Genomic DNA, 16,778 nt, shown 5'->3' with positions numbered 1-16,778 from the left:
GGACAAAACAGAAAACTGTTTTTAGTAACATCTCTGGGTTGATGATGATTACATTTGAAAAGGTTTTGAATGATCATTTTTGGGGCACAAAAGAGTTTGTGCTATCAAAATCTCTTCAAGGTGGTGCTGTTTTAAATCTTTGCATTGATAGTTGTTTCTTCAATTTGATGGTTTAAATCTCCAATTTTGGCAACACTTTGAATTGTTGAATTATATATTTTTAATGTTGAATTATCATAATATTCATATAATATTATTTACTTAAACACTACTGTTCAGGTTTGAGGCTGGTTAGATTTTTAAATGTTTTTTAACCAAAGTCTCTTGTGCTCAGCAGAACTGTTTTTTTTTTTGTGTGTGTGTGATAAAAACCCCAGTATTTAATTTAGTAGTTTTTAATTAAAGAAAATGGAATATTATAATATATTATTTTGTATTATGTCTTTTCACATTCAGGATTTCATCCTACGCTACACTCAGCATGTTGTGTTTTTATAATTTATCCCCATCCAAAGCTTTCAAAAAAATAAAAAGTACATTCATTCATTAATTTATTTTAAATGTGTCAACCTAAATAATCAAGCATCGTTTGACTTTCATGTGATTAAGTCCTCACCATCAGGTCATTTAAAACTTGTAATGTCAAAAATGTGTTTTAAATTTGTTTATTTGTCACTTCAAGACCATCAGAGCATCATGACCCAGATCTTCTCCTTGCCGCGAGGATCCCTCTCATCCCACCTTCAGTAGAGTAGGTCAGCATCTGGCAGCTTCCGGTAAAACATCCAGGCAGCTCTTACCTCTTCTGGTTGCATATTACTAGATCAGCTTAGAATCCACATTAGAGAGAACTTTGGACTAACTTTTATGCATAAACGGTGTCTTTTCCAGATTTTTGCTGGTGTTATTATACATGAGGTAATATTTGACAGCAGTGAGTGGGAGGAGGAAGAGTTTCGGCTCTAATAAGGAAGAGGTGGGATTGATTTATCGTTCCCTTTAGGGCTGGAGATACGCCTCTTTCACTCCATTGCTTTTCCACCGTCTTCCTTTTTCCCCCCGTCTTCCTCTCACTTTCCTCCAAACTACTTTTCATTCTGCTCCTCCGAGGTCTTTTCCCCCTTTTCTGTGTCCCCTCCCTTTCCTCTCCCTGCCGCCCCCTCCCCGCATCTATTCTCTCCATCCTCTCTCCTGGTATAACTAGGTCATTCTGCAACACTGAACCATCACTCCTGCCAACCATGTGATCCACACAGCTCTGCACACTTTTCTGTCTTACCTTCACTGAAGTATTAGTTTATCTGTCTGGACACTTTAGTGCAAATTAAAGCATAAGTATGTCCAAAACCAAGCTTAAGTTGAATGACGTTGCGAATTGGACCATTTTGCCCATCTGTGTGGATTGTTATTACTGTGGCCTTCTGACCTGTAAAGGCTAATAAGATCCGGTAATGGACGGTGTCAGAGGTCACACAGGAAGTGTATTCTGTGAGGAGCAGATGTTACTGGACAATATGAGATATTTGGGTGACAACTAGACAATAGATGTAAAACTAAAGGAGCATGTAAACATTGCGCTTCGAGGGAGGCAGGAAGAACCTTTTGTGAGCTCCTGGGAAGAGGTCTGGTGAAGTTTGAGCAAGAAGCTGAGTGTATGATTGTGTAACTGCTGGGTTGTCTGGTCGTGTCAACGAGAACAGAAGTTCAGATTACCTTCCTCCCGGCTTTTGTGGGTGTTTTTGGTTTGATGTGTCCTCATGTCTGTCCTTTCCCTCAGAACTGTCCACATTTGTTACACAAAAATAGGGCTGTCATGATTGCTTTATTTAATTCGAGTCCTTGATTTAAAAAAATATTTGATTGCATTTTGTTGAGTTACTGGTAAGATACCTGAAGTGGTGCAATCCACAGAATGCATTATTAGACCTTTTCCCAAGGCTGTATGGTATATTAAACCCATTTAAAAATTATAATAGAGCATAATGCTGTTGGCTCTTAGTGTATTGGCATACAGTGCAATTGCGATCACAGTGACCCAAATTTGATTCCTGTCTCAAGGTTCTTTGTCGATCCTGCTCCCCTCTCTCCATCCAATGCTTTCCTTCTGTCATCCCTGTGCTGTCCTATCTCAATAAAAAGCATAAAAAGCCCATAAAAATATAAAAAAGCATAACAGCTGACATTGTAGGCTACTCTCCCAGGAAACAGTCCTCGTCCTCCATAAAATGCACACATCTAAATATTTGTGTTGAACTGTTTCAGCGGCAGCAACAATACTATCGCAAGAATAAAAGTTGCGCCTTCTTTCTTTGCGTGAAGATTTGGGTGGTGTTATGTAAATCTTCCCACACAGTGACGTAGACATGTTGGGGGCATTTTTAAACAAGGTGTGGACGAGTCTTAACTTTTTTTAAGAATATCGGTAGCACTTTATTTTACAGTCCTGTTCCTCATGTACATACTATGTACTTATTATAGTAATTACAATAACTATGTAATAACTAGGTACTAACCCTGAACCTACCCCTAAACCTAACCCCACCCCATGTAGTTACCTTGTGTTACCAGAACTTTCTTAGATAAATACACTGTAAGTACACTATAAGTACATGTTAGTACACGTACTGTAAAATAAAGTGCAACCAGAATATCTCTTTGGGTTTGGGACTTTAGTCTGCTTGTAACCCTCCAAAGAGAAAGGAAACCTTGAAATCGCATCATATGACCCCTTTAAATTCAGTTTTTAGGGTTCACTGTAGTGTTGCTGTTCTTTTACTTTGTAGTTGGAAGAGTGGTTGTTGTGTGATCTCTGGGTTTAATAGGTGGTTGGTAGGATGTTCTGTTTAAGTACAGTATACTGTCAGTAGGGTGTTACTAGAACGTTGCAAGTGTGTGCTTAGGATTTCTGAGCATATTGCTATGCATTTCAAATCATGCTATATTGGTACAGTAGGTGGTTGATATAATGATCTAGGTGGTTCATAGTTGGTCACTGTTTCTGAGCATGTTGCTTTGCAGTTACTAAAGTGTTCTGGATGGTTTGCTTGTTTGAAAGAATATTTTGGCGATTAGGAATGACTTGAGTCCTTCCCTCAGTATAAGGCTATGTTCACACTGTCAGTTTTTCAGACTGACAATTACATTTACTTATGGATTTAAGTCTCAAAATGTCATGTTCACATAGTAGCTTACAGAGCATCTTGAAAATTGTCTGTATGAATGTGCAATGGTACTCAAGCCTGTATTCCATAGCAATAACCATAAATGACTGTACTGTGGTTGAACATAACCATATTAAGGAGTCAAATACAGGGCTGATAACTATATTCTGATGCTGTGTATATTTGACCTGAATCTATGGAATAATTCCAACCATTTTATTGTCTACCAAACCTCTCCTAAGCAAGCCATATGAGTGTTCAGGGCATTTCAGAATTGTGCAACTGGGAAGTGTAATGGTCACATACAAGCGGTCCCAAAGTCACACAATTTTAGCATGTCTTGAGCATGCTCACATCCAGACAGTGTACTGGCGTAAGGTATTTCCTGTTTGTTCTCCTACTCAGCATCTTTCATGTCCATAGAGATCAGTCTGTGCTATGTGCCACTGGAGAACGAGACATCAGCAGGATTCACTCTACCCATCTATCAGCACTTCATCCATCGCTCTATATTAGTCACAATTCTCTCAATCCCTGATTTATTTTCACTGTTCTAGTGATCTTTCTATTTCACTTCCTCTCTCAATATTATGTATATATTAAGTCAGGCAAGGCCTTGTAGTCTCTTTGTTTGACAGAGGTCAAGTTGCAATGTTTCAGAGGTCAAGATTACACAGCTCCTGTCCTGTAGGCTACTCAGTAATCTCCTCTGTCTTCAGGGCCACAGATTTTGATGTGAAGTTTAATGCCTCATGTTATTCACTTTATTTTTCCCATAAAACCATTTGTAATGTAAAATTGTATGTGTCTGGCGTCTGGTTTCATTCGCTTCCAGCTATTTTTAGCTGTACAAAACAGCTTGTTTTGCTGTTTGATTGCAAACTGGTCTTACCATATTATTTTAACATATTAATTTAATTATGAACACAATGGTGTGTATTGCAAACAGTTTTACCATTTACTGCACTTTGTAATTCTTCCCATTATTTCCCTATCAGCGGCTAATGAACTGGAAGTCTTGTACATTCACAGAAAACGGTTAACTTAAAAAAAAGGGGGGGAGGGGCAATTAAAGTCTCACATCTCTGAAGGTAGAGGAGAGAAAACTGAAAGAAAGAGTTAATAAGTTTTCTTTCTATGTAACTTTCTCTATTAAATACCAGCCATATATATGTGCAAGCTAAAATTAGAACAAAAATAAAAATATATATATAATGGGGAATCAACACGTTTTGAAATGAGCATAACACCCCGGTTTTTTTTTTTTTTTTTTTTGTCTTTACAGGTCTTAGAAGTCTCTGCCATCATCAGCCTTGAAATTGGCCAAATTCCCAACCATTTTGTGTAAGTACCTAATTATATGCTTATCTTGATTGCCATGCAGCTGACATATTTTAATGCTATTTTGATTGTAGAATTATCTATCAGGTATTCCAGAGAGTAATGTTATAATGTTATACAATTGTATTCATTTATTTATTTATTTATTGTATTTATTTTATTTTATTAGTGAAACACCATTTAACATTTATTGGTCACTATACAGAAACCTCTTACCACTGAATGCTGCGACTGACCAGTCATAATAAATTCGAGAAAGCTGTTTCATAATGTATTATCTGCTACATTCATTAATTTAAATGTTGGATACATTTTCAGATGGCCTTCTTATGTCACTGTGAACGATGTATCATTTATAAAATAAATACTTACTCTAGTGTCAACACTGTCTGTGGGACATTATGGAAAATCTCTCTCATGGCCTCAAGTAAATGAGTGTAAATGTTTTCTAAAGTCTATTGAAAATGGAGTGTTAAAACACGCATATGGTGTGTGTTAGTGACAGCTGTAGGGGGCATCTAGTCCAGCATCTTCAGAATCTGTCTCAGTGAAGAACAGTGTTGAAGGGGGTCCGAGGAGGAGTGAGTTGGGTGTCTAGGGCAGAGAGGCATGGCTCCACTGAGGGTAATTGGCTGTGATGGCCATGTGAGTATTTATAGAGTGGGTGTGTGTGTGTGTGTGTGTGTGTGTGGATGAGAAGACTGCCTGGGGCTGTACTACCATCATCACACTAGGGACACAGAGAGAGAGAGACATAGAGATGAAATCCCAGACTGTTAGATCTTCAACCTACAGTGGCACCAAGGACATTTGACCTCACAATGACAAAATCTGTTCAATATATGTTTGTATTATTTACATTGTTTCTCCAGTGTCCATTCTCTTATTCAGAATACTAGATGAGTATCAAGATAATTTCAAAATGTGTCACTTTTGCCACAGAATAAGGTCTTCCAGTGGGTGCTGCTGTCATCATGCATTAATAATCTGTGTTAGCGGTGACCATTAACGATTGAAGAGTGCGACACTATGCCCACTCACCTGCTCTGATGGAGCTCAAGTGGGTTTCAGAATTATGTTGTTAATGACAAAATGTTTGAGTTGCACGATGAAGCCCACCTCACCCACTTCAGCCCAGATATAACAAGCCATTTGGGAAAAGCAGGTTTCTGTTTTTCTGCAGTAATGTTTATCTGGTTGTTGATGAAAGGATACTAACTTGTAATATGGATGCATCTAGACATACGTGCAAATAAGAGCACACAGGCTGTTTAATTATATGGCATTAATGAATCCCAGAATGCAGTTGATGAGCTGGTGTTAACATAATTAAAAGTCTAATTTAAAAATAATTTCACTCTGGGCTGGAGTTAAAAGGGTCTATCTGTGATTAGAAGATGCTTTTTCTGAAGTGCATACTAAGGTCCAACATTAACTTCCCCATGCAATAGCAGGTACATTTAAATCCATAAATATCTCTTATTGCCCATGAAAATCTTTTTACTAATTTCTACACACCCAAAACACTCAACATTTGTTCCATGTTTCTTTAGCTTAATGTGCTACCACCTCCATTAGAGACTTAAAATTTATAAGCCTTTATATATTATCTAATATTATATGTTGAAATATTTATGTTTTTAGTTTAAGTATTAGCAATTTTGTTTTGTGCTTTTGTTAGTTTTTATTAGTTTTTAAAGAACATTTCTATGTAGCTTTTCATTTCATGTTTATATATATATATATATATAATTTTTTTCAATTAACATAAGATTTTATGCTTTATATTATCTAAAGTCAGATAATTAGGTATTAATCTGCACCTGCAAAACATAAATATTCATTCATAGTTTGACAATTAACTTATTTTTAGGCACAAATGGCCTTCCATAGCCAACAAGTCAAATGTATGTGCAATATGTAATGTAATATGTTTTTTTTTTTTTTTTTTTGCTTTAGTCAGCGGTCAGCAACCAGTCAATGCTCAGGTCAATTAATAAGCTATTACTCTTGCGTTATTCATATTTTGTATATTATATATTGTAGACACTAATGAAATGTTGCTACTCAGTGAATGACTAAGCCATGGCTTGACTGGCCTTTGGCAGGAAGCAAACCCTATTCCACCCTGTCTAGGACGTGTGCCATGAATCCTGTCTTCACATTGCTGGGGTCACAGAAGGAGACTTTGACACATGCTGTTGGCCCACATGCTACTCTGTAATCTCAATAAACTACAGCTCACCGAGCACAAAGCACTTCATCAGATGTGTCTAAACTTCAGTTTGCTCCTTGGGAATGTATTGAAAAGCCTCAGAATGATGGGGGATGAGACCGGCAATGCTGTTGGTTTCCTCGAGTCTTTTACAGTATTTGGGTTAGATCATTAATGTACTGACATTCAACATATTGTCAGTTCCTCAGACAGCTGAGCCTGCCAGAGAACTCCTGCCGGAGGAGTTTCATCCTGGAGGCATGCATGCTATATGAATGTGTGTATTTATTATGGCAGGTTTTTACCATGGCACCAAAGTGGTAACAGTATTTAACAGGATTTTGTAATTGTGCTTATGGGATTCCTGGCAGCCTAAAGAGATTTTGGCTCTTTGAAAGAGTTTGAATTAGAAATAAAAGGATGGCATTGTTTATGGGCTGACAGTGACCTCTCTGGCAGATTGTTTCTGGCTTAAGCCCATCTTCTCTCCAGGGCTCAGACGGTCTCTCTCACTAACCACCTGGACTCTGTTATGACGAGTATTGATGGTCAGGTTGAAGGGCGTTTTTTGATACAAGTTCACTGCATCTCTCTTGTTTTGTTTTTGTACTCTCCTCCTGTGTCTTTACATTCACATACAGTAAGTGTTGAATAGCTATTTACTTAACTGCATTTTTAAATAATGCTCTAGTAGTTCAGTGGTTACATGTTACAATCAGTTTTAACACTTCTTGACTGAAGGATATGAAGAGGTGGCATGTGTTGTCTTCACCTAGGGAAGATGAGGTACTTTAGACCCATGCAGCATGTGTGCGGATATTTGATAATGATCACATCAGTGTGATGAAGGAATTTCTCACTTGATCCAAACTCTCATTTTTTCCATCTGTTTAGTACAATTCACACTGACAGAGAACATACAGTTTGTAATATCTGATTAATCGAACAACAAGCCACAAGAGCAGAATGCTGGAAAACCATCATTTTAGACTCATTATGTTCAGTAGAGTGGAGAGAGCAAGGCTCCAACCAGTGATTTTAAAATTGGAATTTTTTTCATATAATAAAGGATCCACCTGAGTCATATGAATTACAGTGCTGCGGCTGTTCATTTACATAATGATTCTGAGATCAACTATTCCAACTAGATGGTATCTGCAGGGAAGCGTTTGTCACTGACCTCCAGTCAGTGTGGAGAGACTGTCAGTTTTATGAAAGTAGGATATGACAGATGTACCAGAGGAGTTAACGTCTGCTATCAGACCTCAGTGGTTTGTATAACAGTCCTTTCCTCAATTTTGGGGTTCAGTGCCACATCAAGGGAGCAGATTGACCAGCAAGAGTCCTTTTCTTTCAGGTTTGGAGGTTTGCATGGTGTTGTGTAGGTGTGGTGATGCGCTGATGCTGCATTCATCTGTAAGAGGGCCATTGGCTCCAGGGAATGCTAGTGTCAACTGCAAATGTAGGCCAGCTGAAAACCTCCACGCATTCACAGCCCACGCCTGCTTTTCTCGTGAACACAGCAGGCACATAATTCACACTCAAAATTTTGTATTTTACCATTAAAGAGTCTCCCTGCAAATTGTGGATGAGCAGGACTCTAGGAGGAATGCATTTTGGAAGGCCAGTGCTGCCTCCTAAATGTCACACTAATGTTGAGCGAGTTTCTTAATAAGCATTTTTCTTTTCACAGGTCGTACAGCGCATCTAAAAGTGTGCAAGTAAATCAGTAGGGACCTGGGACGGGAGGGAGCAGCCAATTGGAGGAGAGAGATGTGGACGCAGGAGCGGTGTGCGGCACTGGCAGTGTTGTCAATAATCTTGCTGCTGTCAAAGGTGGTGGCTCCAATCGAAGTCCCACTGGACCGTAAGTCATCATTGAAATTATAAATTGCAATATGTCATGTTATATGAAATTTAAATATTGCAAATAAAATATATATATATTCTAAAATATTATGAAAATATCAAATTTCATATATATTTTAATTTATCTTGAAAGGAAAATCGATTTTTTTAGTATATACAAGGGGACAGAGAATTACAATCCCATCCCCCATCACACAGAAACACACACATGTTCAGACCTCCATAGTGTGCCTCTTCAAGCCTGCACTAATGGTTGTTTTTGATGAGTATTTTTTTTTTAAACCATTCTTTGAGGCTGTAATGGGGTTATTGTTCTGCCTTTTTGCATTAAATCATAGTTGTGATATCAATATACAACTTTGACATATATTTTCATGTGAATATGAAGTTTTCAAACAAGCTTTTCATAAAAAGGCATCAGATCAGTCAATAATTCCACTGTAGACCGATACGTCAGCTAAGCAAATTTGAAAATATGTAGATTTGCACATTCCTGCTGTCCTGCTATAAACAGCACTCTGTATTATGGTCATACTATTTATACAGCGTAATAAATGAGGAAAATCCATTCTATCTGAACTGCTTCTTAAACAAAGAAACCAATAAATCCACTCCGCCTTCTGCTGTCTAACTGTATTTGTTTTACTCCTCCAGTTTTTTTTTCAATTTCTTTCTAATAATAGACATCCAGGTTTGGCTTACACTCTTCAGAAAAATGATTTGAAAGCTCATACAGAGCGAGACACCCCAGCGGCGCTCAGTGCTCACCAGCTTCAACAATAGAGAGAATTCAGCCTGAATTCAGGGGCTGTCAGCACCTCCCCAGCTCCCCTTCTCCGCCTGTAATCCCAAGACGCCATCATTCGCTTTTCCTTTCTCTTTTTCTCATTTTCCCTTATTCTCGTATTCTGTCTTTTGCGTCGTCTCTCCCCCCATTTTCTCAGGCTTTCACTATAGGCCTGTCTGTGTGAATCTCTATTGATCTGTGTAGATAGAGAAGATTGGAGCACTGATCCTGTCCCTGAGCACTTCATAATACTCCTCTGACCTCTTGACCTCTCTGAATGTATTCAGCAGCAGGGGCTACTGGGAAATGACAAGCATCTGATCACACTATTAGCGACTGTATTGTGTCTTCTTTTGTATGCTTCTATTCCATATTACACGCACCATCAAAAGCATTTTATAGACCAAGGACCCCTGTTTGGATCGAGAGACAGAGCAGTTACATACATTTATAAACAGTACACATAGTATAAAATATAAGTCTGACCTGTGAAAACAAACCTTAAATATCAGATTGAACCCATTCCAAAACAATTACAGACAGATAATCAAACCAAATGTAACCGTGTCATAACCTCCATGATCTACATATCTGAGATGAGCTGTGCCAGACTCTCGGTCATACTGGATGACCTGGGCTCTCTGCCAGCCACTTCCTGTTACCGGAGCTGCACAGACCAGCCCCCACTGACATAGGCAGACAGAAAATAGACTGACTTCCTCAAACTAGATGACAACAAGAAATCCAAATTATTTTGAGCGATGACCACATTGCCTCATGAAACCTAATCATAATTCGGATTAAGCTAATATGAACAAATGTCATCATGTACAAGCAATAATAGTCAGACAACCTGCAGAACACCCTTGATGTAGAAGATGTATTGAACTAGAGATGTGACTTACTTCCCTTTCACACTGCGATTCCGGAAAATACACGGTTAATGTGTCCCGGCAATTGTTCTCGGGTCACTAGATTTTGCCCCTTACACACTGCCAGTGATTACCCGGAATATGTGCGTGCTTTCACACACAACCCGTAAAGGTCCTGTAAAGACACGTGACATCAGGGCATAAACGTGTAATGTATGAGTCGAAAACGCTAGGCATGTTAACTTTCACTGAAGCTGTTGTCACTGAAGCTGGCAATGTTACTGACCTGGGATCAATCCCGGAATCAATCCCAGGACGTGTTTGTGTTCACACAGAAGGCGACTTGGTAACGTTCTGCCATTTTTCCAGGTCCAATGAGCAGTGTGAAAGGGGCTTTAGCATCTCTCCATTATCTCCCTAATGATCCTTCACTCCCAATATCACCCTCACCCCAAATGTGATTTCTATTGATGGGGGTTGTCATCTGACCTTACACATGCACTCACACACACTAACATATATTTCTCATGAAGTCCCATCCCTGTGTGACCTTGCTTATGTTCTATGATTGATGTCAGATGATGAATGGCACAGAGCCAGAGATGCACCTGTCCCTATCCGAAGAAAAGCACAATAGACACATGGGTGCTTTCTGGTAATAACCTGAATATGAAGGTCATATTCCTTTAATTAGCAAAGCACAATCACAAAAGCAATTCTTGACTCTTCTGAGAACATACATCACATTGATTGCGGTTATTATCGAATGTGAGAAACCCCCGCAAGGCCTGTCACTTTAACACACTGACAAAGAAAGACAGTCAAAGAGTAAATATACTGCCATATGGGGAAGATAAATGAACCAGTTATGATTTGCTAATGTGACAGTGATGTATTTTTGATATGATGATTTTTTTCTGTCTTAAAATTGATCTCCCTTCCCCTTTTTTTGTAATTTTCTCTCTGCTTCATTCATCTGGCGGCCCATTAACAGGTAAGTTTATTTGTTTGGTTGCTATTTTGGGTGTTAATATGTTAAAGTAGGCTTAGTGTTGTGTTTATAATAACTGTAGCAATCTTATTTCAGAGTTTAGCAGCCATTAACTAAATTATTTGTCTGTCTTTTTTCTTATAACCGTAGTTTAGTAGCAATTTTAATATATTAATGTAAATGTTTTAATTATTGTCATCATAGCCATATTTCCTCACTCTCTGTTAACTACTCACACAACTGTTTTTCTCTTCACCCGCCCCTCTCGGAACTAACAGCAAAGATCCAGCAAGAGCGTAAGTGCTTCATTAACATGGATTAACTTGTCAATTATTTCAGCGGCTGGTTTTTAATAGAGCTTACAACAAAACATATCACATCTGAAATCTAAAGAACAGAGATATTACTGCATTGATGTTACAGTTAGAGCCAATACAAGCCAGAAAAGAAAAAAAACATTGAAAAGACCCTCAAACCCAGTCTCAAGAGAGCTCACAGAAGTTCACTGTGCTACTCTAGATAAATTATAAAGTCTATCATTTATTAAAGCTGATTAATATTCTAATGTAAGCCCAAGAGCATGTCTTTTTGGCAGGCCATGTCTTTGAAGGGAAGGATTACTTCAGGGGTTTGTTGGCCATGCCAGAATACAATCTGAGCCAGCTAGAAGTAGAGTAGAGCAGTCAGGAATCTTGTGACTAAAAAGCCATGAACCAAGCCAACCAGCTGGTGAAGCAAGGTGAAGCACAGCACTACAAACTTTGTTTTAAAGGTTAAACAAAATGCACATCAGCCAATAAGACAAAGTTGATTAGAGAAATACATACAATCCCACATAGGCTTCCAGTGTAAAAAACCTAGGGATCTGTGGCTACCACTAACATGACCAGCCTAAAAAGAGAGAGATTTTATGTACAGAAACAATATATCTTATTTTTTTTTGCTAAAAACGTACATTCACAGTGCTTCATGGGAGTGGGTGAGCACTAAAACTATCTTGTTGTGATTTGCTTGTCAACATTTTCTGATTGGTGGACATTTCTATACAGAATTGTGGGTAATGTAGTTTTCAACAAATTCCACTGTTTAACTGTTGTTGCGCAAAATTTTATGTAATTATATAATTATATAATGGATAGTTCTGGATTCTATTTTAGCTTGCCTGTTAAAATATAAGCAATAGTACATATGCAATTAGCAAAGAATACTTGATTTGATGTTTGTCTGTCAATCAAAACTTTGTCTGTCTGTGCTTATTGTGTCTATATTTTTGATGTTACCATGAGAGTGAACTGAACAACCATTTTTCAAGAAATGCAGAGCTTGCTTATGTATACATAACATTGAGTTCTCAGTGCTGGTCAGATAAGACTGACTCTTTGTCCCTCCCTCCACAGTCAAACAGCCCCCCACCATTGTGAAGCAGTCACTAAAGGACTACATTGTAGACCCCAGAGATAACATCATCATTGAATGCGAGGCCAAGGGGACTCCAGTGCCAACGTGAGAAAGGATGAAATATTTTTGTCTTTGTGCCATCTAGTCCTGCTCGTCCTTTTTGTCATCTCTCACCACTTTTACATTTCCAGTTTGTCAGCAAACTCCTACTGTAGTGTATACGTCCACTTTCACATCAATTCTCTGTCTCTCATTCTTCCTATTCTGTCACTGTCTAATTAACCTTGATGTTCATTAGTCTCGGCATAACAAAGACCAGCACATTTTTGAGAGAGTGACACCCAATGGCCCAACCTGACAGTGGCAGTGCCCTCCCTCTTGTACCCTTCTCATGCCATCAGAAATGCAGGGCGCTCACTCTGGCTCCAGTCCCTTGTTCTTGTTTGTGAAAAGCAGGCTTGACCAGCTCCACACAGTGTGGCCATTCAGAGTCCCTGTTTTTGTTTGGTTGTCTGTTGGGGTTTACAAAACCTTCCACTCAGGCCAGTCCGCAAAACCATTGTGGCATATTAATATGCTTAGTTATTAATACTTAGGTTAGTAGATGGCACCCGGTCAACACCAAGCACGCAACCCTACAAGGTTTTAATCACAATAAGAAAAAGGTGGCAAAAGTTTTTTTTTTTATTGAAATTCTGGGAAATATTAAAATTGGTTTTGAAAGAGAAAGAATGGGCTTATTAGGACAAAATGTTTGGAGAAGTCCACCATATGAGCGAAATATGTCATTTCAATGGAAGATTGAATATCCTGATCCTGATGAACTGTTCAAAATAAGATCAGGAACATGCATTTAGAAAATAGATTTCATTGGTTTTGAAAACAGCTGAATTTCCATCTTACTGTATGCCATCTTTGGTTTGGTATTCATGTCATTGTTGTTATCAGTTTGATGTGTGTATAAATCCCCTTATTAAAAAGCATCCAACAATAAACCTGTTACATAAACAGCATCAAGTTGGCTCACATCTTGTTTGTAACTGGTTTGTGCAGGTTTCAGTGGCGGAGGAATGGGAAGTTCTTTAACGTGGGGAAAGACCCGCGGGTGACCATGCGGAGTCGTTCCGGAACACTGGAGATCAGAAGCAGCGGGAAACCGGAAGATTATGAAGGAGAGTACCAGTGCTTCGCCTCCAATGACTTTGGCACGGCGATTTCCAACAAAATCCTACTACGAGTGTCAAGTGAGGGCTGCTTTACTGTAATGTCAAAGCACAACATACACACAACATGATAATTGTCTGTAATGAATTAGTTTACCCAAAATGTAAATTCTTCCATTATTCACTCAACATCATGTTGTTATGTTACTCACATGACTTTCGTTCCTCTGTGGAGAACATCAAAACGGATGAAAGTATCGTAAAAGTAGTTCATGTGACTTGCACTACAGTTTATTTTAAGTCTTCTGAAGTCATACGACATTACAAAGGTGTTTTAGTGCCACATAAAAAATAACACAATATTTTAGAAAGTAATGTCAAAATTATAATAATAAAATCATAGCATTGAGAGATTAAATTTTTGTTATTTTACAAAGTTGTAGCAAAATGAGAATAAAGTCATTGCGAAATGAGATTTAAGTCATAATATTTTGAGAATAAAATTAAACTTAAATCTAACAATTCTATGTCTTTACTCTCTATATCTTATTTACTGAATTTATTCATTTATTTATTAGATTTTTTTATGTGGCACTTAAATACTGTCAGACAAAATTAAAGCTATAGTGGACCATGAAATAAAAATAATGGCATTATTTTTTCATTGTTATGTCATTTTAAACCCATATGACTTTCATTCATCCATGGTGCGCAAGATAATTTGTTGTCCATATACATAACTTGCACTATATCAATCTTGTGAACAGAATGATAATCTTCCTCTCAACCTTAACTCTCATATTTCATCTTTATCATTTTTTTTTATTTTACACAATGAAGTTGGTTTCCAAAATGTATTACAGTATAATTTGATTTCATTGACATACATTAAAAATGGCTTCCTTTGAATCTTCAGTCTGAAATTTAGATTGGTTCCTTCCTTCTACAGAATTTCTGTATGCTTTTAGAAAACTTGTGATATAGTATATATGGACTGCTTTGTTATAGTTTTGGTTCCAAAAAAGAAAGGGAAGAAAGTCAAACAGATTTGAAACAACATCAAAGTGACATTTTTTGAGTGACCTAACCCTAGTAAATTGCATGCAGAAATCATTATAAAACAACATCATCTCTCATAGATTGAATTGTTGTTATATTCTCTAATCTGGTAAACTTGTCTCCATTGCTCAGAGTCTCCACTATGGCCGAAGGAGGTTCTGGAGCCAGTGGTTGTGCGTGAGGGGGTATCACTCGTCCTGCCCTGCAACCCTCCTCCTGGTCTCCCTCCTCCTGAAACCTTCTGGATGGACAGCTGTAAGTGTTGGTCATCAATTCCTGTGATTGATTGCGTCTCATAACCTTAACCCTCCTCTCCATTGCTTTGTCATTTAGTCATAACCTACATGCTCACTTTTACCTCTCCCTCTGCCATATACTTTCTGTCTCTCTCTCAGTCATGCAGTCTGTGTCCTCTGCACAGAAGTGTCCGTTACTGCATTAGTGCTGAGCTAGTGCATGCATGCGAATCTGCAGAACCTGACAAAAAGCTGAGAGAGCAGAAACAGGCATGGCACTGAGACATTTCAAAAGAGCCGGAATCACGCCGCATAGACACACTCTTGACTGTGTTTGTCATTAGTACAAGTCACAAACGGCTCTTTTAAAATGCAACAGTGATAGTGAGAGGGCTTAAATATGGACCTTAAAGGTGAAGTGATTTCTAGCTTGAGTTCCAACTACTTTCATAGTATGTATACATTTCGATCAAGAAGACATTTGAACTTCCATGTTCACTGGTCAGAAATGAACACTGCTGTACAAAATACATGTTTGGTAAACTTTTGTAGCTGGTTTATAAATTATTTGGCATATATTACGTCCAATAACCTATAAATGATTATTAAAATGGTTTAAATTCTATACTGTCATGTCTAAATATATGAAAAATAAAACATTAAGAACTTAATTGCTTAACATGCTACAACACTGTAAAAATGGATATTCATTCTTCAAAGCTTACATTTACTGATGCAATTTAATCATTAGTACTTTTCAAATATTAATAATTAGAGGTATGATTAAAATATGGGAAATTATCATGCAGAAGTAATCTAAATATAAATTTTCAACTGTATTGATAAAAAAAATCTCTAATATTTCTAATCGCATCCTTATATTGAAAAGACAACTTCACCTTTCATATACTTAATGCTGTGCACTAGGAAATATCCATTACTACATGTCATGTGATCACAACACAGTTTAGTCCAAAAAGACATGATTATTAAATCCAGACTCATTGGTGATTAGTGTAGAACATCTCATCTTCATCGTCACCTCTTCCTCACTGCTCCTTCCCTTGAGCGACACATTGACTGATCCGTGTGATGTTTCAGGCCAGAAGATAATAAATATGCTTCTGCGGTTCCCACATCTTAAGCGTCATTTCTTATGCTGCCTGTCAGCTATTGCATGTCAAATTAAGCTGAACAAATTAGTCAAGATTCTCTTTTTTTCTCCACAGCCATTATGCCCATAAAACAGGACAACAGGGTGTCAATGGGCTTGAACGGTGACTTGTTCTTCTCTAATGTTTTGGCTAAAGATGCCAACACTGACTACAGCTGCAACGCTCGCTTCGAGTTCACACACACCATTCAACAGAAGAACCCCTACACCCTTAAAGTGATAACAAGTGAGTGGTGATTTCTTCAGGATCACTTGTTATCTTTAATTTGATCTAACTGATACATTGCTGTGCTGCTGCCCAAGGTATATGTGAATATTGTGGTCCATCTAGTGGTGAGAAGGTAGTATTGCTGGGGACATTTCTCTGTATTCGTTGTCTTTTTTCACTTTAATTTGGAGGCTCTTCATTGGTAACTATCACAGTTTTAATAAGAGACTTGAAGTACTGTCTGTCTTCCATTTCCATCCAAAATTGTTCTCTTCTTCCCAGTTGTAATTGGGTGTATTCTTTT

At 37.9% G+C, this 16,778-nt stretch overlaps 1 protein-coding gene across 16 annotated transcripts in view; it reads left to right on the top strand.

Moving 5' to 3' along the window:
- The window catches only part of LOC127968445 (neurofascin-like), a 76,005-nt gene that overhangs the window by 28,902 nt on the left and 30,325 nt on the right, over positions 1-16,778 (top strand). For 11 of the 16 annotated variants that reach the window (XM_052569681.1, XM_052569671.1, XM_052569684.1 and 8 more), the window contains exons 2-8: positions 4,447-4,505; positions 8,411-8,584; positions 11,515-11,532; positions 12,634-12,739; positions 13,688-13,878; positions 14,989-15,111; positions 16,322-16,492. In XM_052569681.1, the coding sequence (XP_052425641.1) occupies positions 8,491-8,584; positions 11,515-11,532; positions 12,634-12,739; positions 13,688-13,878; positions 14,989-15,111; positions 16,322-16,492 (703 nt within the window). In that variant the 5' untranslated portion in view covers positions 4,447-4,505; positions 8,411-8,490. The remainder of the gene's footprint in view (positions 1-4,446; positions 4,506-8,410; positions 8,585-11,514; positions 11,533-12,633; positions 12,740-13,687; positions 13,879-14,988; positions 15,112-16,321; positions 16,493-16,778) is intronic. The other 5 variants (XM_052569676.1, XM_052569675.1, XM_052569672.1 and 2 more) reach the window with 1 other exon arrangement.

This window comes from Carassius gibelio, chromosome B11 (genome assembly GCF_023724105.1).
Source record: "Carassius gibelio isolate Cgi1373 ecotype wild population from Czech Republic chromosome B11, carGib1.2-hapl.c, whole genome shotgun sequence".
NCBI classification, from domain to species: domain Eukaryota; kingdom Metazoa; phylum Chordata; class Actinopteri; order Cypriniformes; family Cyprinidae; genus Carassius; species Carassius gibelio.
Note: the sequence above shows the minus strand (reverse complement) of the source record. Positions and strands in the feature narration are given on the sequence as shown.